This window comes from Dromiciops gliroides, chromosome 6 (assembly GCF_019393635.1).
Source record: "Dromiciops gliroides isolate mDroGli1 chromosome 6, mDroGli1.pri, whole genome shotgun sequence".
Taxonomy (NCBI): Eukaryota; Metazoa; Chordata; class Mammalia; order Microbiotheria; family Microbiotheriidae; genus Dromiciops; species Dromiciops gliroides.
In genome coordinates this window covers 116,367,637-116,394,979 of record NC_057866.1, presented here as the reverse complement: position 1 = coordinate 116,394,979, position 27,343 = coordinate 116,367,637, and the positions used below count along the sequence as shown (strand labels likewise).

General features: G+C 34.4%; 1 protein-coding gene across 3 annotated transcripts in view; it reads left to right on the top strand.

The window, feature by feature from the left end:
• The window catches only part of ATP8A1 (ATPase phospholipid transporting 8A1), a 295,356-nt gene that overhangs the window by 55,027 nt on the left and 212,986 nt on the right, over positions 1-27,343 (top strand). For 2 of the 3 annotated variants that reach the window (XM_043970049.1, XM_043970048.1), the window contains exons 6-8: positions 14,007-14,047; positions 17,695-17,768; positions 23,292-23,361. In XM_043970049.1, coding sequence (XP_043825984.1) covers positions 14,007-14,047; positions 17,695-17,768; positions 23,292-23,361 — 185 coding nt within the window. Of the gene's footprint in view, positions 1-14,006; positions 14,048-17,694; positions 17,769-20,375; positions 20,450-23,291; positions 23,362-27,343 lie in introns of all 3 variants that reach the window. The other variant, XM_043970047.1, reaches the window with a different exon arrangement.

The following is a 27,343-nucleotide window of genomic DNA, read 5'->3' as shown; positions in this document are numbered from 1 at the left end:
CTTATGAATTTTGAACTTGGGCTTTGAAAGTTTTTGACATTATGATTAAAAAGTGGATTTTAAGAAGGTTAATGATTATGGTGTACAAAGAGGGATTGGAATTGAGCAAGAATGGAAGAAGAGAGACTAGCTGTTCTAATAGTCAGGGTGTTGAATGCTTAGGGCTTGAAATAAAGAGTTAACAATGTGAATGGGAAGGAAACTATGAAGGATATATCATTAGAATTTGGTACTTATTAATAGGGTATGAATCAACATGCATTATTATGCACATGTATAAGTATATATACATAAATATATGTACATATAAATATACATATATACACATATACATATGTATCTATATGTACATACAGATATAGAGATATATGTCTCTAATACAAAATAATTTTGGGGGAAAAAACCTAGTCATGAGGAGAACAGATCAGGAAGATGGCACTTGAGTTTTGAAGATGAAGATGGAGATGGCATATTCCAGGAAGAGGTGACAGTTAGCTCAAAGACATAGAGATAGAAGATGAAGTATTGTGTGTGACAAAAACCAAGATTTTGCAGGATTTTCTTCATGAGATAGACTGCCAGACCTGGAAACAGGAAGACCTAAATTCAAATTCAGCCTCAGACACTTACTAGTTGTGTGACTCTAGGAAGTCACTTAACTGCTCTCTGCCTCAGTTTCCTCATTTGTAATATGGGTCCAATAAGAGCACCCAATTTTTGTTTCGTTTTGCGAGGATCAACTGAGATAATAATTGTAAAGAACTTTGAAAACCTTAAAATACATTATTGTATGACAATCAACTGTGAACAACTTAGCTTTTCTCAATACAATGATTTGAGACAATTCCAGAGGACTAATGATGAACAATACTATCCCCCTCGATATAAAGAGCTGATGAAGTCTGAATGCAGATTGAAGTATACTTTTTTTTTTCACTTTATGTTTCTTGGGGTTTTTTGTCTGTGTTTTCTTTTGCAACATGGCTAACATGGAAATAACTTTTGCATGACTGCACATGCATAACCTATATAAAATCGTTTGCCTTCTCAGTGTGGAGAGTCAGTCAGTGGGCAGTTGTAAGGAGGGAAGGAGAATTTGAGCACCAGATTTTTAAATGAATTTTTTTTTTCCGTTTTTTTTTTTTCCGGTAAGGCAATTGGGGTTAAGTGACTTGCCCAGGGTCACACAGCTAGTAAGTGTTAAGTGTCTGAGGCCGGATTTGAACTCAGGTACTCCTGAATCCAGGCCGGTGCTTTATCCACTGCGCCACCTAGCTGCCCCTTAAATGAATTTTTTAAATTGTTTTTACTTCTAATGAGAAAAATAAAAATTTTCACTCAAAAAAGAGAAAACCTTGAAGCACAATATAAATACTAAGTATGATGATAATGATGTTTTACACGTGGTCTCTTCTATAGGTGCCTATCATGTACAGAAAAGTATCCAGTTCTTGTTACAGACCTAACTCTTGTCAGAGAGTCAATTTACTATTATGGCTAAAAAATAGACCCCTTTCTCTGACAGCTGCCTGCCACCATAGTGTGCTACTTATAGCTGCTACTATTTTTTGGGGGGGTTGGGGGAATGAGGGTTAAGTTACTTGCCCAGAGTCACACAGCTAGTAAGTGTCAAGTGTTTGAGGCTGGATTTGAACTCAGCTCCTCCTGAATCCAAGGCCAGTGCTTTATCTACTGAGCCACCTAGCTGCCCTGCTGCTACTATTTCTTAAGTATATACATTGCTTCTCATTCTTAAAGCATTTCTTTGGTCTAACAATTGCAGATAAAATTATTCTGCTTGGCTTTGACAAGAATTTCTTTTGTCTTCCTTGGGTCTTCATTAAATTGACAGGGTCACTTTTGAAGAAAAAAAAATCTGCAGTATCTTTAGCATAATTCTGACAGTATCATTTCTCATTCCAGAAACTGATGTCTCCAAAAGAAGCTTAGTTGAGCATAAACCAGAGCACATAGGTAGTGTGGACAAAATTTCCTCAGGCCGCTAAATGGGGGGATGGGGGTTGGGGAGGGTAGAGCTATAGAAAAAGTTTAGATATTAGGTTATTTCACCTCTGAGGACTTACTGCTTTCAAACTAAGATTCTGTATTTATATTCGGAGAGAAAAGAGTCTTTTTGGCCTAGTTTTTTAAGTGTATTAGTCACTTTTGGGGGATTTGACAGCCGATGGAAGATAAGAAAAATGTTTGAAGAGGACACTGTTTGCTATTAAAGAACTCAATATGCTTAATTTGAAAGCAATCTGTTGGTATTAGAACAGAATGAAGCCCCAGTTTGCTTTGTTGAATTGGACATTGGAGTATGTGTATAAGAAAAGGAAGGGGGACTGTAATATTATTTTTTATAGAAAATCAAGCAACAAACTTGTTATTTTCAAAACACTTATCAATTAGATCACGTTACCCACCAAGGAACATCTAACCATTAACTCTCTTACAGATTAGAGAGGAAACACTCATCCTCTAATTTGTATTGGGGAAATTGAAGCCTTTTCCTCCTCTCTTGGGTAATAGTAACTTCGGAAGTCTAGAACCTCACCTCCCTTTCTAACATTCTTCACCCTGTTGTATGAGGATGGGGCCATGCCTACGGCCTACGACCTCATTCTCACTGTGTGGTTCTGAGGAAGCTGTACTTGCCACATCAAGCTCCTTACACCAGAGGTCCATATCATTTCCCAAGAGAGTCCCTTCTTCAGCATGAGAATAGACATGTGCCTTAGGACACCTGCATGCTTACAGAACCAGACTTTTTTTTTTTTTTTTTTGGCAGGGCAATGAGGGTTAAGTGACCTGACCAGGGTCACACAGCTAGTAAGTGTCAAGTGTCTGAGGCCGGATCTGAACTCAGGTACTCCTGAATCCAGGGCTGGTGCTTTACCACTGTGCCATCTAGCTGCCCCGATTTTGATTTTTTTTTTTTTTTTTTTAGAACCAGACTTTTTGAACAATTTTATTTTTATTATGAACTTAATCACAAGCAAGTAGAAGCACTTCAGTATACAAAGAATAGAAAAGAAATAATGAACAAACCCATGAAATTCTGTTCTCTTGGGTTTGTTTTCCAAAAGTATATGTTAGGTTTAACACAATTGTAATAAAATTGGCCTGTTTGTGTGCCCTTCTGAACCTTTTTGTTTTCTCATGTGTATTTTAATGCTTTATTGATTCTCTCCCTTCCCTTTTTTTTTTTTTTTTTTTTGCAATGTTATCACTCGCCCCATCCTACTAAAAGGAGCCTACTGTTGTAACAAATATGTGTAGTCAAGCAAAACAACCACACACTGGCTATATTTGAAAATATGTGTCTCATTAGGTACTTACATTGACCAGAAATTGTGATTAACTTCTAGGTCTTTCCTTTCTTATGTTAAAAAAATAATCCTTTTTATAGACTGGGAGAGTTCTTGGAAGCCTGAATTTGCAAATGCAAGTGGCAGTTGCTTCTGTCCCCTTAAGCATGGGTACACAATCCACTTATTGGAACTTGGATGGAAGAACTTTTAACTACTCAAGCACCATACAGTGCGATTAAAAAGGCAGCCAAAGATTCTCCCTCAGACTTGAAAGACAAAAGTTTAGGAGGAAAATGGCAGACATTGTATTTTCTTATCTCATAAGATGTTTCTAGTAGCTGTTGAATCTTAAGAAACAAATCAAATTTTTTATACTTGCAAACAAGCAAATAGTTCTATTTTATTACATAAAGCTGTTCCATTAACTCATCCTTAATAATTTTTAAAAATCAAACTTTTTTTTTATTAAGCTGAGGGAACTAATTATACATTCTTTCTGTTTTCATTTATTTTTCTTTCTTTTAGAATATTACCACCTCTAAAAAAAGAGTTCCTAGATTTGGTCTCCTCTGAGCTCTAGAGGTTCTAAGCCTGTTATACCCCTTCTCATTTACCTTTTCCATTCCCTGTTTGGCTCTGGTTTCTCCATCTTCCCAGACACCCAATCACCAACTTGCCTAAGAGCTAGCTAGAGTTGTTGTTTCTAAAAGTTGAGGGAAGATAAACAGTATTTTCAGATACATATTAGATTTTGTGTATATAAACCATGGAAGAATTAAGAGGTTTACACAAATTAGAATGGTTGGGAATGTATACTTTTTAAATTGTTTCATTGAGTAGCACTACACATATCTGTGAAGAATGAAGAAGGCCCTTTTAATGATTGAAAAGTCTGATTACTTTCTTTTCCCTCTTCCATATTGTTATGCCTTCATTAATGAGAATAAGTCAAAAGAGAATTTTAAAAGGTGAGGTAAAATAAGGTAATTAGAATGATAGGACACATTAACATAACACATTTCAAAAAACAACACTAGTCCCATGGTGTTTAATTTTATGTTGCTCTATGAGTTTCATATGTCTGAATGTTAAGTGGCAGGCCAGAAAATTGAGGAAATAAAGGGAGAAAGAGAGAACATTGGGTTTATTACCTGGGGACACGGTTCTTAGGAAGGGAGAGGTGTTTATTTGTGGGGAGACATTCCCTAGGTTTTCATTTTTGTGTTGTAAAAGAAACCTTCAGACTGTGTGATCATGGGAATACCAAGTAAAGTCACTAAGGAAATTTAGAGATCTATAACTCACCATTATAAAGCACTTTCATATTTTCAAAACACTTTACATTCATAATCTTGTTTTATAATTATAATAGTTGTTTAAGCTAGAAGCTTTTCTTATGCCCTTCTTGCAGATAAACTGAAACTCAGAAATTAAGTGACTTGCCCATGGTCAACAGGATTTGAATCCAGGACTATGTGAAGCCAAGTCTAACATTCTGTTTACAGGGCCACAGTGCCTATTCGATGTAGGTTAAAGTAGGTTGTATTACAATGGTTATTTTATTGACTACCTTGCTCTTTGCTTCTTTTTAAAATTTTAATAATAAACATTTTTATTTATAATTTTGAGTTCCAATTTTTATCTCTCTTTCCCTCCCCATCCCCCTTCTGGAGGCGGCAATCAGACATGGGTTATACATGTATGATTTTGTAAAACATTACCATATTTGTGATTTTGTACAAGAAAACTTGATTAAAAGAAAAAAAATGAAAGAAAGTGAAAAATAGCATGCTTCAGTCTATTCCATCAATATCAATTCTTTCTTTGGAGATGGATAGTATGTTTCATTAATAGTCCTTTGGGATTGTCTCAGATCATTGCATTGTTGATAATAGTCAAGTCATTTACAATTCTTCATCAAACAATATTGCTGCCTCTATGTACATTGTTTTCTTGGTTCTGCTCACTTCACTATACATCATTTCATACATGTCTTTCCAGGCCTTTCTGAAGTTACCCTGTTTGTCATTTCTTATAGAACAATAATATTCCATCACCATCATATATCACAGTTTGTTTAGCCATTCTCCAATTGATGGGCATTCCTTTGATTTCCAATTCATAGCTACCACATAAAGAGGTGCTATAAATATTTTTGTACAAATAGGTCTTTTTCTCTTTTTGGGAATGTCTTTGGGATATAAACCTAGCACTGGTATTGCTGGATCAAGGGTATGCACAGTTCTATAGCCCTTTGGGCATAGTTCCAAATTGCTCCCTAAAATTGTTGAATCTTGTCACAATTCCACCAGTGGATTATTGTCCCAGCTTTCCCACATCCTCTCTGATCCAATATTTTCTGGTTTTGTTATTATTTGCCACTCTGATAGATGTGAGGTGATACCTCAGAGTTGTTTTAATTTCCATTTCTCTGATCAATAATGATCTAGAGCATTTTTTCATATGATTATAGATATCTTTGATTTCTTTGAAAACTGCCTGTTCATATCCTTTGATGGTTTATGAATTGGGGAATGACTTGTATTTTTATGAATTTGACTCAGTTCTCTATGTTTGAGAAATGAGGCCTTTTTCAGAGATATTTGTTTCAAAAATTCTTTCCCAGTTTTCTACTTTCCTTGTAATCTTGTTTACATTAGTTTTGTTTGTGCAAAAGCTTTTTAATTTTATATAATCAAAATGATCTATTTTGCATTTAATTTTATTCTCTATATCTTCTTTGGTCATAAATTCTTCCTCTGCCCATAAATCAGACAGACAAACAATTCCATAGTCCCTTAATTTGCTTATGGTATCATCCTTTATATGTAAATCATGTACCCATTTTGACCTTATTTTAGTATATGTGTGAGATGTTGGTCTATACCTAGTTTCTGCCATACTGTTTTCCAGTTTTCCTAGCAGTTTTTGTTAAATAATGAATTTTTGTTCCAAAAGCTTGGCTTTTTTGGATTTATCATATTCTAGATTACTGCAGTCATTTACTCTATTGTAATTTCTATATATTCTATTCCACTGATCTGTCTCTCTATTTCTTAGCCAGTACCAGAATGTTTTGATAATTACCACTCTATCATACAGTTTGAGATCTGGTACTGCTAGACCATCTTCTTTTGTATTTTTTTCATTGATTCCCATGATATCTGTGAACTTTTGTTTTTCCAGATTAATTTTGTTACTTTTTTCTAGCTCTATAAAATATTTTTGATAGTTTCATTGGTATAGCACTAAATAAATAAATAAACTTAGGTAGGATTGTCATTTTTATTATATTGGCTCTGCATACCCATGAATAATTGATATTTTCCCAGTTGTTTAGATTTGACTTTATTTCTGTGAAAAGTGTTTGCTTCTTTTTAAATCTGAATAACCCTTGTTCTTCTTACCTTAAATGTCTAGTTCAAACTTGGTAGTCTGGTAGAAATCCATAAGCCATCCTTTTCTTCTCTCTACTTAAGAGAAACCCAAACAAGTAGTATCACCATGTTTTCTGGATATTACAAAGTCAGTTTTAGGTTCAAAATTAAAATTCTTGGCACTAGTTGTGCTTTTTTTCTCATTACTACATTTTACCAACCATGAATGCTTAATTCAGCACATTTATTGAGTGCCAGTGATGTCTATTACATTATTAGGCATTTTGGGGAATACAATGATAAATGAGATGCAGGTCCAGACTTCAAAAAGATAAGACAGTTATACAAATATTTCTTCCTATGGTGTATTGTAGTTAAATGTCATAAGAAAGGTATGACCTAAGGGCTATGAGAATATAAAGGAAGGAGAGATTACAACAAACGGGGGGGGGGGGGGGGTGTGATTGAGAGATGGCTCCTTTGATTAGTTGTTGTTATTAAACTTGGTTTTTAAAGATTGGTAAGATTTTAGTGGGTAACAGTGTGTAGGAGGAGGAAGAGAGTTTGGTTGGGATAAGAGAAATAAAGCCATGGGACCTATCACCCCATGGGGTACAACTTTTTCCTTACAGCTCTTCCCAGGATTCTCATCCTGGAACCGCCCATGGCTTATTCTGGTATCAGGCATGTCTCCTCTGCTTTGTTGAGTTGCTCCTGCTAACCAGCTTAGGTTGCAGGAGATCATACAGCCATTTTTCTCTTCTCCCTAAAGATACTCTGACTTTTAAAAATTTATTTTAAGGGTTTGCACAATTGTGGGAACCCTATTCTGGGGAAATAATAACAAATTTGTGAGGAATTTTATAAGCTTACAATTGATTTAAAAATGAATGCTGGCCCATAAATTCAATACTCTTCTTGGCTTCTTCATTTTTTTGCTAGGTCTCCTATTTGATTTAGAGATTATTTATAGCTTGTTTAACTGATGAATTCAACTGGAAAAACTCATTTGTGACTCAGATTTCAACATCAGCTTTCCCCAGCTTCAGTTGCCTGGAGTCTAGTCCTGGAGTATGAGGCAGGGACTTCTCTCCTGTCACCTCTCATGGATTTAGAGATATTTCTATCTCTATATCCCCTCCCATTTTTCCAACTTATCTCTCTGTGAGATAATTTCTCTCTTACATGGTATTATACTGCTTTAGATTATTTGAAAGATGGTGAGTGAACATCTAGAAGAGGAATCAGTGAGTGTAACTTCATCAAAGAGTAGTCACTGATGGTTTGATGTTGACTGGAAGCAACTCCCCAATGGACTGCCTCTTTCTTTGGGTTTTTGCTATTTAATAGTTTTTTCAGTTTTGAGAAAAATCAAAGAAATGGCATGCTTATTTGTAAGTGGAAAAAGTTTATAGGGATAGGTAATATATCATACAGAGTACAGTTTCAAAAAGATTTGACAAGCTAGGACATTGTGTGAAATCTAATAAGATAAAATTTAGTAGGAATTAAAGTTATATACTTGGTTCAAACAACCAACTTGACAAATAAGTATGAGATGGGGGATGTCTTGCTTGAAAGCGATTCATCTGAAAAAAAAATCTGTTTTATTATACCACTAGCTTAGTGTGGATCAAATGCAAGGAGAGGCAGAAATGAGAAAGACAAGGATTAATGAGGCAATGGCTCTCCCATACTTAGTCTTGGTCAGACCACTTTTGTAGTATTGTATTTGGTTCTGGGAACTTTCAGGTGGACATTGATAAGCTGGACGGTGTTCAGGGGAGAATATCCATAGGTATGTATATACATATATGTATAAATGTACATGAAAATCTCACCCCGTGTGTGTGTGTATGTGCATGTATATGTGTATGTATATGTATGTATGTATGTATATATGAAGATTGGTTGAAGGGTCTGAGAATATGGAGCTTGGCAAATGGAGACATAAACAGTTGTCCTTACATACTCAAACAGCTGTCGCTTGAGAGAGAGCAGTTAGACTTGTTCTTAGTCTCACATTATAGAATCAGTAGCAATGGATAAACTTGACAAAGATTTTAATTTAAGCTTAAGTAAGTGAATACTTCCTAACACTTAGAACTGTCCTAAAGAGCCATTAGTTTTCTTAAGAGAGTAGGTTCTATGTCAATGGAAGTTTGCAAGCAAAAGCTACCTGAGCCCCTTTGGAATATGCATGGATTGGGGTAGATGGTCTCTGAGGTCCTTTCCAACTCTGAGATTTGGGAGGTTATGGAGATCCTGATTCTCTAAGTCCTGGAAGAGCTTTCCCTGGAACAGTCCTCTCTAGGCTTTGGTTGTTAAACTGAACTTGTATATTTTATGTAATATTTCTTTCTTCCAATGAAGAGCTTTCATTTTTGGAGGTTGTCTCTTTCACCTGTCACTCTAGAGCAGGGCTTCTTAAACTTTTCCCACTCCAACTACTTTCCTGCTCTCCGCACGGATGCACGTGGATCGTGGGAACTCTAATTCCCTACCCCTGTCCCAGCCCATTGAATGCTATACTAAAATCTAGGTCAAAAATAACAACTAGTGCCTCCCTTCTGAGACATCTCCGATTTATTCTGTCTATTTCGTGTTTGTACTTAGTGAGATTGTTGAGGACGGAGATCATTTTTACCTTTCTTTGTCTCCCTAGCACTTACCACTGTGCTTGGCTTAATAAATGCTTATTGACTTGTTATTAGCCTGATGGCCATTTCAGATACGCCCCTCTAGGCATGAAGAATGAAGAATGAGGTCCACTGAAACGATAAGTCCTATAGGCTAGATCTGCTCCCAGTTTTTTCCCAACAATTCTGATGTTTATTTCCTTCTTGCTCATTGAACTCTTTCCATTTTGAAGAACATTGACTTTGATTCAAATGGCAGAAAAGCTAGGAAATGAGTTCAACTTTCTATCATCTACTAACATTATTAAAACATCTTTCTGAAACTCTGACCTTGTTCTTTGTTGTTGTTGTTGTTGTTGTTGTTGTTGTTCATTTGTTTTCAGTCATGTCTAACTTTTTGTGACCCAGTTTGGGGTTTTCTTGGCAGAGATTCTAGAGTTTTTTGCCATTTCCTTCTCCAACTTCTTTTACAGATAAAGAAACTGAGGCAAACAGTTAAGTGACTTGCCCAGGGTCACATAGCTAGTAAGTGTCTGAGGCCAGATTTAAACTCAGGAAGATGAGTCTTCCTGAATCCAAGCCTGGTACTCTATTTCACTACACCATTTATACCTTTTAAAAAACCACCAAACTTTTAAAAAATTATCCATGGACAGTGGCTTTCTCCTTTAAGGCTTTTTCTAATCCAAGTCTTTAGACACTATTCTTACTTGCTACTTGCCATTCATTCATAGTTATCCTTAATTATTTATTCATCCCCTCAATTTTTTTTTTTATATTCTACCTTTAAAATCTGAGCTTATTTTAGAGATCCTTTTGTATTTCTATCATTCTTATTAGGGTAAGAGTTTTTAACCTGAGGTCACCAAAGTTTTTTTGTTTCTTTGTTTTGTTTTATTTTTTAAACAAATAAGTCTCTCTCTCTCTCTCTCTCTCTGTGTATATATATATATATATATATATATATGTATATGTATGTATGTATATGTATGTATGTATATGTATGTATGTATATGTATATGTATGTATATATATGTATGTGTATGTGTATATATATATATATATATATTTTGGTGAGGCAATTGGGGTTAAGTGACTTGCCCAGGGTCACACAGCTAGTAAGTGTTAAGTGTCTGAGGTCACATTTGAACTCAGTTACTCCTGAATCCAGGGCCAGTGCTCTATCCACTGCGCCACCTAGCTACCCCCAAATAACTATATTTCAATATAACTGGTTTATTTTGTAATTCAGTGTATTTTGTAAGCATTTAAAAACATTATTCTGAGAAGGGATGCATAGATGGCGGATATGACACAAAAATTTTTTAGAACCCTATTAGAGACTTCTGCTTTTTCCTTATCTTCAAGATCATCCTGTTATCAATTTTTTATCTGAGAGGCTCCCATCTCTCTTGGGTTACCTTCTACCTTATTAGTTTCTGATACTTGGATCAGGCATATAATTTCTCTGAACTCACCTCCAAATTCTTTTAACAGATATCATTGTGGCATGAGGAGATAAGGATGGGATTATGGGTGAAATGTCCTCTCAGTCAGTCTTGAAAGGCTTGCTGTGTATATGTCACATCAAATGAAAAAGTATATGTAAAAACACTCAATAACCTTAAAGTATTATAAAAATGGCAGCTACTATTATTATTATTTCTACATGAGTTTCTTTACTGGAGCTCAAAAATCAAATTAGAATTAAGAAGACTTAATCATTGCTTTTAAGGAGTTCAGAGCCTAATCAATAATAAACATGTAATAGGTGTGTGTAACAATATACAAGATGTCTTATAAGTCTGTGTGATTTAAATTAAATTAATTTAAATCTTAATATTTTAAGTTTTAATAGCTTAAAACTACACCAAGATTTTTGGGATATCCTGTATATCTATAAATGAGACAGAATATTTGGACACATATTTTGTAGTAGCCAGAACTTTCAACTTTCTTTTCCTTAATTAATTGAAAGAAATGCTTTTCTAGATGGGAAGTAATAGAAGAAGTGCAGAACGCGGTGTGTGGACAGACCTAGAACCATAAGGACAAAGCAGTAGGACAAGATGATAATAAAGGGGGTTACAGGAGAATGAGGTCAAATCATAGATAAGGATTGAGCTCAGAGAATGAAGACCACGGGACCAGATTTGAGATTTAAGGGAAGAAAAGACAGGAGGAGCAGGAGTAGAAAAACATTTCCACCTATGAATCAAAGCAGCACTGTAGGAACTGAATTATTGGTTCTTGCAGTTGCACCTGAGAGGTTTGTTACTCCCCCATTTGTGTGTGTGTGTGTGTGTGTGTGTGTGTGTGTGTGTGTGTGTGTGTGTGTGTGTATGTCTGTGTTGATAAACAACATCAAGGTGACAAAGGATAGCCAAGAGAGTTCTCTGTATCATGCCTCATAAATCTAGAACCGGAAGGGACCTTAGTGATCATTCAATCTAGACCATTTTAAAGATGAGGAAATTGAGTCATAGAGAGGGTAAATGACTTGCCCAGTGTCACACAGATAGGAAATGGCAGAGCCACTTTTCAAAACCTGGTGGGCCTCTGACTCAGGACAGTCCATTCTTTTCACTGTGCCATATTTTATTCTTATAAAGAAGAACTAAAGAAATGATCAATGAAAATGGAAGCCTAAAATTCTGCCCCAAAGCATGGTAGCATTTTTCATGCAGAGAGAAGAAGCACCATTCAAAACCCTGCAGAGGCTAAGAACTCATAATATGATATATGGAATGCAATGCCCTATAGACCTTTTTTTCTTCTATTTTAAATTCATTTATACATAACCCAAACCTGTTATTTAACAGTAGCCTAACATCATGTGCATCTAATTTGAGGGGGGCAGCTCTAGGATAATTCATGTATTTGTGTTTTTTTTTTTTTTTTTTTCATGTATTTGTGTTTATGGGAACTATGGCTCAATTCTTTCAGGGATAAAGTTAAAGGGAATGGAGAAGCCCTTTATAAGCTATCTCAAAGAAGTTCAGATCATGTGTATATGTGTTAAATTCTGCCCAGTATGCTAGAGGGTATCCATAAATAATTCAACTGTAGTTTGGATGCTTGCCTTACACCAGTGCTGCTCCCATAAAAAATTAATGCTATCTAGACTTGTGTTTCCAAAATGAACTTGATAAAATTCATCTAAGTACCTGTTTTCATGTTGAAAATGTTTGTTAATGTTTTCTTTAAAATGGGATTTTGTTTGTCTAAGATATCAATATTATAATTTTAAGTAATGTACGGTCTTAGAAAAAATATGCCTTTCTTGTGCCTATCAGTAAAGCAACTCTTCATTGATTTTTGGATGATTAATTATCTAGTAATTGATAACATCCACACAGGTTCAACCACCTGTAGCTATATGGTTATGGTAAAATTTGTAACAATTTATTTAAAAGTACTTAAAATGTACTGCTTTAATGATCTTGTCTAGGTTACTTAACTTCTCTAGACTTCACTTCCTCATCTGTAAAATGAGAATTTTGGACTACATGGTTTTTAGAGTCCCTTTCATGTCTAAATATATCATGAGATCATACATTAAACTATTAATATACCATTTTTATAGTTTTATCCCATTTCCTTATAGTTATACCGATTGACTAGACTTAACCTTATTATTTTTCTTAAAATTATCTATATGAAGTAGTCGCGCAAGTGTCCCATTCTGTAGTTCTTTTTTTTTTGCAGGGCAATGAGGGTTAAGTGACTTGCCCAGGGTCACACAGCTAGTAAGTGTCAAGTATCTGAGGCCAGATTAGAACTCAGGTCCTCCTGAATCCAGGGCTGGTACCTTATCCACTGCACCACCTGGCTGCCCCGCATTCTGTAGTTCTTAATTCTTGTTTACTAGTGGCCTTTAATAATTTAAAAATTCAAGGCTCTGTGATTTTACCTGGTTGAATAGTCTCTCTCTCATCTCTATGCCTTAGTAAATAGTTTTTTAATGTTGTTATGCTCAAAAAATTTCATTGTTGTTAATATTCAGTTATGTCTGACTCTTTGTGATCCCATTTGTGGTTTTCTTGGCAAAGATAAAGTGGTTTTCCATTTTCTTCTCCAGCTCATTTTGCAGATGAAGAAACTGAGGCAAACATGGTTTAGTGACTTGTATGGGGTCACACAGCTAGTAAGTGTCTGAGGCCAGATTTGAACTCAGGAAGATGAGTCTTCCTGACTCCAGGCCTGGCACTCTATCCACTGAGCCATATAGCTGCACTGTCCTACCCTGCAAAATTCATTATCCTACAGAAAACTTGGAGATGAGTCTCTTCAAATAGCTAGATGGATGGCAGAAATACAACCCATCAGCCAGCTTGTACCTGAGGCCCTTACACTTTAGGATCTCTCAAAGCTTGCATCTCTCTTGCATAAGTTTCAAGAACTTAGCATACTTTCCACAGCTTGGTAAAAGAGTAAAGTCTGACTCTAATGGAAGTGTGGCTATACATAGGATCTGATTGACATGTACTGTCATTTCCTATTCATTATGTTACTTTTAAATACATTTGTCCTCTAAATAAAAATTTTAACCTTTTAAAATCTATATGATATAATTTTATAGAAACTAATCATCTAAAAGTTACTGTCCTTTGAGAAATTTGCTTTTTATGGTAGAAAATCTTATCAGGATATTGTTGTGATTTTTTTCTTTTCAGTTCTGAGAAATGGTGCTTGGGAAATTGTCCACTGGGAAAAGGTAAGTGTTATTTTTTATTTTGCTTCATTAGATAACTTCTTTGTGGTGGTGCTATTATATTGTCTTATTCATAATACCATTAGCTAGCTAATGTAATAAATTATGTAGGATTCTGATGATATGGAATGGAACTTAATAGTGGACATATGTAAATATTGTGTTATATATATCATTATAGTGGTATATGTATTCAGTGTAGAGTTTTTTTATATGTGTATATATATTTATATATCTTCAAATAGTAATGTACATTTAATGCTAATATAATATGCTAAAATGTATATTATTTTTAAAATGTTTAATGTTCTATTTACACTACAGTGTACTTTTTTCATAAGTTTTTTTTAGCCATGAATTATTTTGTTTAATTTTTTTATTTTAACTATCTACTCTCCAAGTAAAAGAAGTAGTTTTAAAGATGATAATAAAGTATAAAAATATTTAATGAATGTATCAGATTTGAACATGATACTTTAAGATGCATAAGTTACAAAAACCCTAGTCTTATAAAATAAAATACCTTTAAATATAATTACTACTTTTCTAGGGAGTAAATTGATTCCCTTCCATCAGGTAATTTACTCTGAAGCTATATCATTCAGCAGTTAATGTATCAAAGTCACAATTAACCAAACAGTGTCCAAGCATAGAGCCATTCATGTTTTCTCATTTAAAATGTAAGGAATGACACATTATTCCTATATTTTGGATATATAATCAACTCCCAACACCCAGTAATGGATGAGTGAATCTAATGATAAGGAATCCTAGGCAATGGACTCTGATTACTGGGATGAAAAAGAATATTTCCAGGAGAATAGAAATGGTTTTTTGTTTTGTTTTGTTTTTTTAACCACAGTTTTTTGCAACCTAGTGTCCCCCATCTGATTTGGGACCATGTCTCTGAATGAATTGTTTAAATTATTGAAATTAATGCCCACCTCCCTGCTTGTAAATTATTAAGCATTGGCTATGTTAGCAGTAATTTTAATTAAATAATGGGAAATAGAGCTTTATGTATTCCACTTTACATTTAATTTCACCAGTGTCTTGTAAGCATGTACAAAAATGCATCTCCAAGTTACATTTTTATGCCATCCTTCCTACTCAGAAAAATAGCAATAGTCACAGGAAGAGCATTTATTATTCATCTTTAATTTTAATATCAATCACAGTGTGAATACCATCCTTCACCTGCTTGACAGATTAATAAAATTCTGAAAAAAGATAATTTGTCATGCTCATAAAAACCTACTAGGAGAGCTTTCCAAAAGTTGTCTTCATTTTCCTATATTGTTGAATTCTTTCATTGATGATATTGCAACTCTCAAGAATTTGAATCAGATCTGTTTAATATGTCCTTAGTAGTACAGAAAAGAATATTTATTTCCCGAATACATTGTAACAAAAAATCTTAAAATATTGAGCTAAAGGCAATTAACATACCCACACATGATTGATAATTGCTTTGTATGAAGACCTTAAGCTTGCCTTTGCTTTAGGAATTTTTTAGGAGCAAAATATGAATCAAACATAAGTCACTGTCTCTTCTTCGATGGTTAGCCCAATTCTGTCTGAAAAGATGACCCAAAGGAGTGAAACTTCTGTAAAGACAGTATATCCCAAAACCAAATAAAGGGGACAGGTTCCAGTGCAGATTAAGGGGCTTGGTGCTTTGAGTCTCATGGTCAACTCTTCAGGAAAAAATAGATAGAAGTAAAACAAAACAAAACAAAACAAATTTTCTTTAGAATTTAGGATAGTCACCTCATCCATAATAATAAAGTATACTTGTTTTAAAAATATTCAGTGTTTAGGATATAACAAACCTCTATTTTATTTTTTCCCATCTTATAAACTGAAACAGATTTTCATTTGACTATCATCCTAATAGTATTGCTGCAGAATCAGATACTTTGATGTATATATTAAATTAAAGACAAACTGTAGAACATGTTTATATTTTGAGTTCTTCCTATTGAGAAATGTTCTTTTTTTCAGGACAAGTGCTTCTTGCTGTGATTTTCCCTATCACTATTACTCATCATTAACTATACTCAATCCCTCCTCTTCTTCCCTGTGTGTGAAGAGCTGCAGTCTCTTATAAGTGCCTGAGTCTGCCTGGGCTTTCTTTTTAGTGCTAATGAGGAGGTTGTGGAGAGAAAGTTCCACATCAGCTCCTCTTTTTGGTGTTGGAAAGGCCTCTGGAACACTCTTGAGCATCCATTCATAAAAGGAAGAGTCACAGAGGACAGTTCCTAAGGAAAATGATGTCTCACCAGTTTGTAACAAGCTGTAAACAGCCAAATGCAAGCTGACCAAATTCATAAAATACTTTAAGGCTAGATGAATATAAATGTTAATTACCTTTGACTTTCACTAAAACAAATACACAAAGTCGTGTTATAGCCAGAGACCAAAAAAAATTTTTTTTCTTTTTTAAATTCCAAAACCCAACAACAATAACAACAGCCCTTCATGGTTGCAGGGCATTTAGTAGTCAATATGCCACTATGGTAGTTAACCTGTTGGCAGGGTCTAGATGCAGATAGTGCTCTCACAAACATAGCTAAAATTAAGTTTGTTTGAAGTGGAAAGTTGCAGGTGGGGAATGGAGGTGGGGAGGGATGATGACATTTGACATGTCATGTGTCCTCCCAGCCTATGTGATCAAATAAGACTACAGGAACAGTAGCTCTTCCGTGGGCTTCTCTAAGGACAAGTGTCCATCAATATAGCTATTCTTCAGTATGTCAGGTTTTATCTCTTGATATGGGCACAGATATGTAATATGTGTGTATCTATATACATTTTTTATACAAATTGTTTAAACTGTTGGCACGGTTTTTTTATTATCATATAATACTTGCCTACTGCATGAAAGGCACTGGGGATGTACAATGAAAAATGACATATTCCCTTCCTTTAAGGAACTTATTCTACCCACGGGAGTAGGGAAAAGAGGCAAAGTTTGGATTTACTTCATTACATCTTTATCCATTCCACCAACATGATTCTTGAGATATCATTTTAGAATTTTCTTGTAGTTTGAGATGGATAGAAGGAGGTAGTAATTAGAATAAGTAGATTTCACTAAATTCATTTTTTTAATCATAAAAATGCTGTTTTATCATTTTAAACAAACTACAAAAACAAACCATAAAAAGTTAGACATAAAGAAATCTCTTAAAGACAATAAACAAAGACCTATATACATAAAATATCCATATTCATAGCAATGTCTCCCTGAAAATGACCAAACAAGTCCTGGACAAATGAAGAAAACCATTTTATGTCAACACATTTTGAAAGGGACAATTAGTAGGCCAAATGTCAAATCTGTATTGATCTGTGATACCTGTTATTTGTGATTAGAATAAACATAATTTTCTAGAGGGTGTTTCTGAGACATTTAGCCTCACTAAATTAACATACTAGCGGTGATAAGAATAGACTGTCTCTCTTGGTGACAGCCTATGCCTAGTATTCAACCATTTCCAGCTATTTTATATTCTCGGTTTTATGTCATCTTGTGAAATTCAGTGGTTATTAGGGATTTTACACTTTTATATACTTAACTCAATGGGATATTTATTCATAACTATAATCAATTACAGATTATTAACCACTTCCCAGTTTTCTTTCAGGTAAATGTTGGAGATATAGTTATAATAAAAGGCAAAGAGTATATACCTGCTGACACTGTACTCCTATCATCAAGGTAGAGATACCTACTGATGCTCAAAACAGTGTAGAGGCTGGTTTCTCTACCCTGCATTGAATCTGTGATTGCTCCAAGGAAATAAGGAATAAACAGAAGAATTTTTAAACCTCTTTAATTTTTTTAATTTAAGTGTTCAAAATGTTTGGAAAGTCGAAACACTTATCATGCTTATCATATAGAATGAATGATAGGTTTGAAACTTATAAATTTCAAGGTTAGAATTACATATAGAAGCCATCTTTAGGAGCAGTTCTGCTTCCAGGACTTCTGCATGTATTTTTAGCCTCATTCAATTTTCCTATCATTTATTTTAGGTAATACATGGATTGTGCTATTTTAACCATATCCTAAGTTCTTATTTATTCTTAATCAGTTCCTTAGTGGTACCTTCATATTCTTTCATATTTTCTTGATTTTTACAGTGGGATGGTACAGGAAAAACTAAAACCTACATTTTTCTGTTTTGTAATATATACCATTTGAAATGGTTTATTCCCACCTATACACTGAAAACACATTTTTTTTTCTTTTGTGCTCTTAATGGCAGAATAGCGAATAAAAATAATTTTGTATTATTTTGTCATTTAAGATGTCCATGTATTACAATTAGAATGTCAAATATCTGATGATTTTATTCTTTATAAAATATAACCTTTAAATGAGCATAATAATTAATTTTAATAAAATAATAAATAATTTAATATTTTAGAGGTTGTTTATCATCATTTCCTTGGACAGTTTTATTTATAAATTCCACATTTCTAATGTGGACAATGCACTTTTTTCAAAATCTATTTAATCAGGTCATTATTTAGAGTGATTAGATTTGTGATGATTTAATGAAAAATAATTGTGCTGATAAAATTTTTTCAAGACATTTATAAGAGCAAATCTATTAACAGTTCACCTATCCTCTGACTAGATGAACTGTTCATGAATAATTTCAGTATTGCTTTGAGGGTTTTAAAAATTGTTTGCATTTAAATTTGCATCTCAAGGGGAAGAAGTTTTATTTCTTTAACCTATTTTGAAAGTGATGTTTTGCTTCAAGAATGTTCCAAATCCTATCAAAGTCGTCATTACTCTACATAGTTTCTAAATTTTCACAATTATTGTAGACATTCTGAGTATCCAGTATTCCCAAACCAGAAAGACCTGCGTTCAAGCCCTTCCTTTTCCACATATTGGCCATGTGATCAGGGCCAAGTCTCTTAATCTTTCAGTACTTAAGGTAACCCCAAGTACCAGGAATTGCCTATATAATGGTAAAACCACAGGTCAGAGCCTTTTCACTCTAGCATTTGTGACAAAAAAATGAATTGCATTTTTAAAACTAATTGTTTAATTTTTGTTAAATTAATTTTGAATGTTATGTTGAAATTTTATGCCTGTTTTAAAACAGAATAATATGAATTCTTCGTTTGTTTGTTTTTTTAAGTGTACACTTGCCTGTAGGCTCCCTGAGACTCTATCCATCTCTGTTATAAATATATATAGTGCAATTATTACATTGTAAATCATGTTCAAGATTTGTTTTTATGAACCTTAAAAAAGTTTTTTTTGTCGCCTGATAATTTTAGGGTTCATTGTTTTTGCTCTTATGAGTTCCTGTCTCTTTTAGTATAATCAAAGGAGTATTATTGGAGAATCAGAAATAATTTACTTTCCTCTTATTAATTATTTTTATATGATTAATTCAAGTAACGAACATTCCCATTCCTTCATTAGTGCAAGACATACATTTGTCAGGGTGAGAGTAATAACTATCTTCTTACATTTGTACAATGTTTTGTTCTTTTCCAAAGAATTTTCTCAAATGATATATTTTTTGTTCTTTGTAACAACCTGCAAGGCATATAGAGCAGGTGTTATCACCACTATTTAAAAAAAACAAAAGAACCTAGAATCATGAGAAATATAACTAACTTGGCCAATATAACAACATGGTTACTGAGAGAATGGGAATTATAATGCCTGCCTACCTACCATTTGGTCCATTGTCCTCTTCATTGTAACACAACATTAAAAAAAATATGGACCAACACCCTTCTAAATAATAATAACAATTAATAATAATAATACACGTTAGCATTTAAGGTATTTTATATTCCAGATTTTTTAGGTAAGAATTACTTAATATTGTGTCTCTTCTGAGAGTTTTGTGACGGTTTTGCTGGATTGTATTTTTGTTTTTAAGAAAGAGAGCTGTTGAATAGATAGCGTTAAAATGCAAGCTTTCTTTTAAAAATGTTTTTAAGCTTCAAAAAAAGAGAGACTTTTGATTAAAAATCTGTTTGAAACCATAGTTTTGTTTGCTGGAGGATATTAACAAGAGAGGATAAAAATTTATAAACATGGTTATTTGTTAAAACTGAAGACTAGGTTTGCAAATAAATTATACAACTGAGCAATTTTTTTAATGTTGTCCTAGCCTTTTTCGACCTGATTAAAATAGATTTTGAAAAATTTGCCCTTAGACATTTTTATTAACATGTATTGTTTTATATAATAATTTCAAATTCTCTGTCTCTTTTGTCCATTTATGTTTTTTTTTCCTGTTACTCATTTTTTTCTGTTCTAATAATTTCAAACTGGGATGTGTAGGTGGCAGTAGGGGAAATAGTGAGAGTGACCAATGGGGAACACCTCCCAGCAGATCTCATCAGTCTTTCTTCAAGGTTAGAATGAACAAGTTATATAGGAAATGTGTATGTGGGTCCTCACACCCAATTAGAAGAGTCTGACCCAATATAATGGGGTAATGTATCACATTGAAACACACCAAAAAAAATGTGCTTTTCTTAGAAATGGGCACTTTGCAGATGTTCTAAAGGCATTTAATGAACATAATTAAAGATGTCAGGTCACTTTTTGGCCCTTGATTGTGCATATCAAACTCCTATTGGATTCAATAGGAGTCTCATGCATAACAGTAAAAGTAGATTTGGGATTTGTTTATTTTGATTTTATATGGAATATTAATATATGTACATTTAAGAACACATACTAAAGGTCTTTTTCCTCTTTGGGAGATTGACTCAAATGGCATTTAGCTAAAGAAACTGTTATTTGGAAACTATAATAAAAGTTTGCATTTTGCTTTCCAACTTTTTTTAGAAGAATATAAATACTTCTTTGCTTTATTTTGTACTGCTTGAAATTTTTGACAAATTATTCCTAAAGTAATCAATTACTCTGAGATTTAGGGTTTTATGGGATTTGTAGAGGACCCCCTGCACAAAACTAAATGTTGTACATTTTGTACTGCATGCATTGGAATTATTATCAACACGTTCCTATTGACAAAGTGCACGTTCCTGTGATATATTTCAGCTATATCCTAAGTGTCTCTCCTGTGCCTGCATCTTGTTTCATTTTTCCACTTACTAATCACAAAGCCTGCTTTGCCTCTCTGACTGTAGTCTGTGTTCTGGATGTCCTCATGATTTTCTAAAATATTTATTATCTAGCATGGTTCTTTATCTGAAACGTCTTTGCTGCCTTTTCTGAGCGCTATCTTTTGAAAACTGCTTCAGTAACGGGCTGTCTTCAGTGATTAATGAAAATGCCTTGTATTTTGAGTGTGCATTTTATTTGATCTAGTTCAAACAAGAATTGTGTTTAATTTTCTTGAAATAAATGGGAGGGAGGGAGGGAGGGAGGGAGGGAGGGAGAGAGAGAGAGAGAGAGAGAGAGAGAGAGAGAGAGAGAGAGAGAGAGAGATCAAAAGAGTATTAGGAAGGTCTTATTTGAATGTGAAGGTGGCTTTGGGCAGTCAGGAAAATGTTCATGCTTTCCTGCCACAATATAGCATACATGTTGCTCAATTTAACATTTGGTATCTTTCCATTCTTCCATATTCTTAGCCTGTGTTTGTGGTTATTTAATGAGCTAGCTACATGTTCAATACTTTTATGTAATGAAGTAACAAATTGACCAATAATTATTAAAGAACTAAATTATCATTGTGAGAGTGATGAAAAAATAAATTGATAAAGTGAAAATATATACATAATTAAAGCTCTTTCCTGTGGGAGATAAGTAGGCACATTTACGAATTTAAAAGAATGTGAGGGGCAGCTAGGTGGCACTGGATAAAGCAATGGCCTTGGATTCAGGAGGACCTGAGTTCAAATCTAGCCTCAGACACTTGACACTTGAAACTAGCTGTGTGACCCTCATTGCCCCCCCCCAAGAATGTGAAATCAGATGCCTTTCAAAATTACCACATGAAATAAATCTTTGCAACATTCAGTTAATACTTGTCATTTTTGATTCATATCTTGAGGCCACAAAAAGTTAAATTTCCATTATTGACTTTAAGTATAACTTATTTATGAAATTGGAAATTGATTAGGGCATTCCAGGTATGCCTAACTTACCAGACTATCTAGTTAACTGTATATTAACTTCTTTCTGGAAGTTGTTAACACAGTAAAGCAAGAGTTGATTCATCTAGGTTTGATAGAATTTGCTAACTAAAGCTTATTTATTGAAGATGATTAGAAAATCAAGCTCATTCCTCAACCAAGTGTTAAATAGATCAATGTGATTTTTGACTGCTTCTTTTTTCAGTTGTGGGCATGAATAACTAGACCTTCCAGGTTTGTGTATATTACAGAGAAACTAATTATATACAAAAAATAAATTCATCTACAAAACTAATTTTAGCTCCCTGTCCTCTCTACCTCCAGTCTGAAAATGAGACTTTTTTTTCAGGGTAAAAAAACCCCAAACACCCTTACAAAATGACAGAAGAAGTAACAAGACAGAAAACATATATATACCCACTTTTATTGAGAACAGTGTTCATTCATTTTACTTAAGTTGACTATTTTGGAGACAATTATTTTAGGATTAGTGCTGTTTCCTTCAATGCTTTTAAAAAAATATTTTAAAAGTATAAGGGAAGGGGGCAGCTAGGTGGTGTAGTGGATAAAGCACTGGCCCTGGATTCAGGAGTTCCTGAGTTCAAATCTGACCCAGGGCAACTCACTTAACCCTCATTGCCCTGCAAAAAAAACAAAAAAAAAAGTATAAGGGAAACAATCTAGAATGTTTTAATCAATTAATTTGTCATCAAGGAGAATTCAAGCCATGAACATGAATCAAACATGATATTCTGAACTAACCATAAGCTTTGACACAAAGTTAGTTCCCTCCTTCTATATTAAAGTCTGTACAGTGCTTATACATAGTAAACAAACTGGACTATAGTAGGATAGATTAATTCATTCAGTTAGGTCATCTTTAAGATAAATACAGATTGCTGCAGCCAAATTGCTTATGAGAGAGAAAAAAACTCTAGTCCATTAGTTTCTCGTATATAGACAGACACTGACTCTGAGGCTTACTGTTCAAATTGAGCTAGTATATGTAAAAGCACTTTTATATTTTACTGCTATATCCCAGAGGAAAGAAAAGATTTGAGACTTCATGAATTTCAGCATTCTATAATTGATTATTGCTATTGTGTGTTTTTTGCCTAAATCTTTGTGATGTTTTCATTTTAAATAACAGTGAGCCCCAGGCCATGTGTTACATTGAAACATCCAACTTAGATGGTGAAACTAACCTGAAAATACGACAGGTAAAATCTCATTTTTAAGTTTATTTTTCCCATGTCTCTTCAACTTAAATATTCATTAAGCACCTACTTTATATGTGCCAAGTACCATGCTAATTGATGGAGAAGATGGTAAGATTAAATTAGGCTGGGTGTCTGCTGTCATGGAATTTATAGTCTGGTGTGTGTGTGTGTGTGTGTGTGTGTGTGTGTGCATACGCATGGATGGGTGTGCATACACACATGCACACTCTTATGTGCACATGTGGTTTTGTGTGTTGGTAAGGTCTGGAAGAAAGGACACATCAGTCAATTAATAAACCAGAATTTATTAAACACTCACTATGTGCCAGTCACTTTGGTAACCACTACAAATAACCAACACAAATAAAAAGCTACTAAGAGTTCCTGCCCTCTACGTATGGAGACAAAACTTCATATTGTAGCTAATTGGCTAATGACAATATTTTTTTAGCCATATTGAATTTTATGGTTGCTATTGTGGAATTTCCAAAGTCTTTAAAGAATTAAAGGTTAAAGTCACCCTAGGCATGAGTAGGCTGCAGTACATGCCAGTGAAGAATTGCTGAAGAGAAGTGGTTGAAAGGATATTATCAGAGATGGATGAATGGAAAAGCAGATAGGCTAGTCATGTGGCAAGATCTAGAGACTGCAGATGGGATCTTATACTCCACTGGCATTCACTGAATATTGGGTGATATAAAGGAACATCCCAGCTATTGTCAGCCTCTCTAGGAGCTCATTTCAGTGGAGAAGATAACATGGACTATCTAGCTGTATGTAAGTTATATCCTCACATAATCACAATACACAAGGAAATATGATAAATACATAAGCGAGGAGAGAACTAAACACTTGCTGTATGTTACTAAGAGAGTGGGTAACACAATTAATGATCGGGATCCAGGATCCAAAAGTATTTTTGTCAGTCTAGAATAGGAGTTCTTGACCTGGGGGGCTATGTGAATTTAGATAGGAAAAAATTACATCCTTCAATATAATTAATTTCCTTTTTGATCCTCTACATTGTATCATGTACATTTAAATATATATGTTCATATTATTCTGAGATAGAGTCCATAGGTTTGGCTGGACTGCCAAAGTTTAAAAACCTAGAGATCTAGAGCACTACAGTGAATCTAATGCAATGAAATTCAGTAGGAATAAATGTAAAGTCTTATACTTGGGTTCAAAAATTCAACTTCCCAAGGATAGAAAGGGGTAAAAATATGGTGAGACATTAGTTTGTCTGAAAAATCTCTGTAGATTTAAATGGAGTACCACCTCAATATCAGCCATTGGTGTATGAAGCAGCCAAAAAACAAAGGTTAATGCAGTCTTGAACGACATGAAGAGAGTCATTATTTTCTGGAATAAGGAGATAATCAACCCTCTGTATTCTGGCCTACTCAGGCCACATTTTGATTATTGGGTTCAGCTTTGAGTACTTTGGTTTAAAAAGGATATTGATATCCATGGCCTGACACATAATAGGCATTTAATAAAATGTTTATTGATCACTAGACTGGAGAGTATCCAGAGGAAGGCAACCAGGTGAAAGGCCTCAAGTACTTGTTATATGAAGATTAATTAAAGGGATGGATTGGGAATGTTTAAAGAAGAGAAATGAAGACTATTGAAGAAGGGGGAGGACATGATACTCATCTTCAAGTATTTTATTTTTGGTTTTTTGTTTGGTTTTTGTATCTTCAAATATTAAAGGTTTTCATGGAGAAAAAGAATAAGACTTTCTCCATTTGACCCCAGAAAGGATCACCAGTATCTAGTAAATAGAAGTTGGAGAGGCAAACTTCATGACAGACATAGCTAAAAGAAGAATGAGTAGCTTCAGGAATTGTGGTTTCATTCCATTGGAATTCTTCATCGAGAGACTGGATGATTTCTTGTTATGCTAGCCTTTGGGTTAAAGGATAGACTAGATGGTTTCTGAATGCCTGTCAGCTCTAAATGCTGTGGTTCCCTAAACCAGGCAGTGATTCATGGATGATCTCATATTTGAATTGAATTTTTTTTTTTTTTTACTTTTCTTTCTTTTGGGGGGGGGCAGGGCAATGAGAGTTAAGTGACTTGCCCAGGGTCATACAGCTAGTAAGTGTCAAGTGTCTGAAGCTGGATTTGAACTCAGGTTCTCCAGAATCCAGGGCCAGTGTTTCATCTACTGCACCACCTAGCTGCCCCCTTGAATTGAATCTTAATAGTTAGGTAGTATCTTAACAGGTGAAGAATCCAGCAAGGGCAATGAACAGCTTTCTTGGTGTAGGAAAAAAACATAAATAAAGGCATAAAAGTAAGATATAGTATGAGGTTTATGACTGGTACATGGGGGAGTGGCATGAAATAAAAGTGGAAAAGTAGGGTGGTATCAAATTATTAACAACTTTGACAGTGGGCTAAGGAATTAAACATTTTATTTGGTAGGTGACAGACAGTCATTAAAGGATTTTTAATGGAAGAATGATATCAGATATTTGAATAAAGTTTGCTCTCCATATGATATGAAGATTTAATTAGATTGGGGAGAATCTAGGAGGGATGACTATTAAAATAATCCAAACCAGTGATAATGCAATTTAATACTAGGATGATTGCAGTGAGAGAAGAAACAAGGGGCCAGATTTGACAGCAGACAAGACTTCATGACTTGTAGAGAGGGAAAACATTTGCTTAATAAGGGAGAGAGAGAAAAAAGATGATGGTGAACATATAAAAATAGTAGGGAAGCAGATTTTCTGGAAGAGAAAGTAAACTTGATTGGTAGCAGTTTGGGACTACAAAATGAGACTCTAAAGAGACAAAAAGAGGGCCAAGGACATAATGAAGATGGAGGGATGTGGAAGAGATGCTAAGGACAATTAAAGTACAGTTGGAGAAGTAGGAGAACCATAAAAATGTAGTGTCTAGATATCCAAATCTATGGGAAGATTGAAGATGGAGGAAAGACCTTTGGCTTGGGCAATAACATCATTGGTGACCTTTAAGGAAAAAAACAATAGAATGGTAAGTGCGAAAGCCAGATGGTAAAGGGGATTGCTTAGTAAATGGGGAATGAGAAAATAGAGAAATTAAGAACTGATCTGTTTTTTTCTAAGAAGTTTGACAGTGAAAGTCACCAAATAGTAGTCTGATGTAGAGGGTCAAGAGAAGAGCTAGCTAGATAATTCATTAGGCATTTGCTATATCAGGCATTTTGCTAAGTTCTGAGGATACAAAAACAAGATGGTCCCTCCTCTCAAGAAGCTCACATTCTAATGAGAGAAGATAACATATAAAGGAGAGGTAGAGAGAGATCTGTGCCTCGTGTACAGTGGAGCATACCTCAGAATGAGTCAGTAGGGAAGTGAGCAATGTGTAGTGAGAGTTTCGGGAATTCGCCATTTAAAAAAACTCAAATAGGAAGGAGCCAGGAGAGAATGAAAGATTGAAGGTGTTTGAGAATGAAGAAAGCTACTAGAGGAGGTAGAAGGGGAGGAGATCAAAGATTGCATATAGATTATAGCCTTGCCAAGGAATAAGACAGTATTTGTGGAGATTCTATCTAAGGTAGGAGAAGTTTGTGGTAGTGATGGATAATGCCAAGGCTGGATACTGAAAAAGTAGAGTTGGGGGTGGGGGGAGAAAGACAGAGACAGAGAAGAAAATTTCAGGAAACTCATTCCATAAGGTTTAATTTAGTTGTGTGTGAGTTAGTTAGTTGAAGAGTTGGTAGAATTAATTTGCCTCCAAAGTTTTATGTAGAAAGTAGAATTTTGGCATATGACAGTGTTTGCATCTTAATGTTATAAATTAGTCACATTCTTCCTATACAAATGGCTACATTTCCTCAAGAATTCTCTCTATTAAAATACCAGAATATATTTAGAATAAATAGTCAGTCATCATCATTTTATAGTTGTGTAAGGTTTTAAAAGTGCTTTACGTATGGTATCTCTTAACTACACATTATCGTATTATATGTTATTGCGCT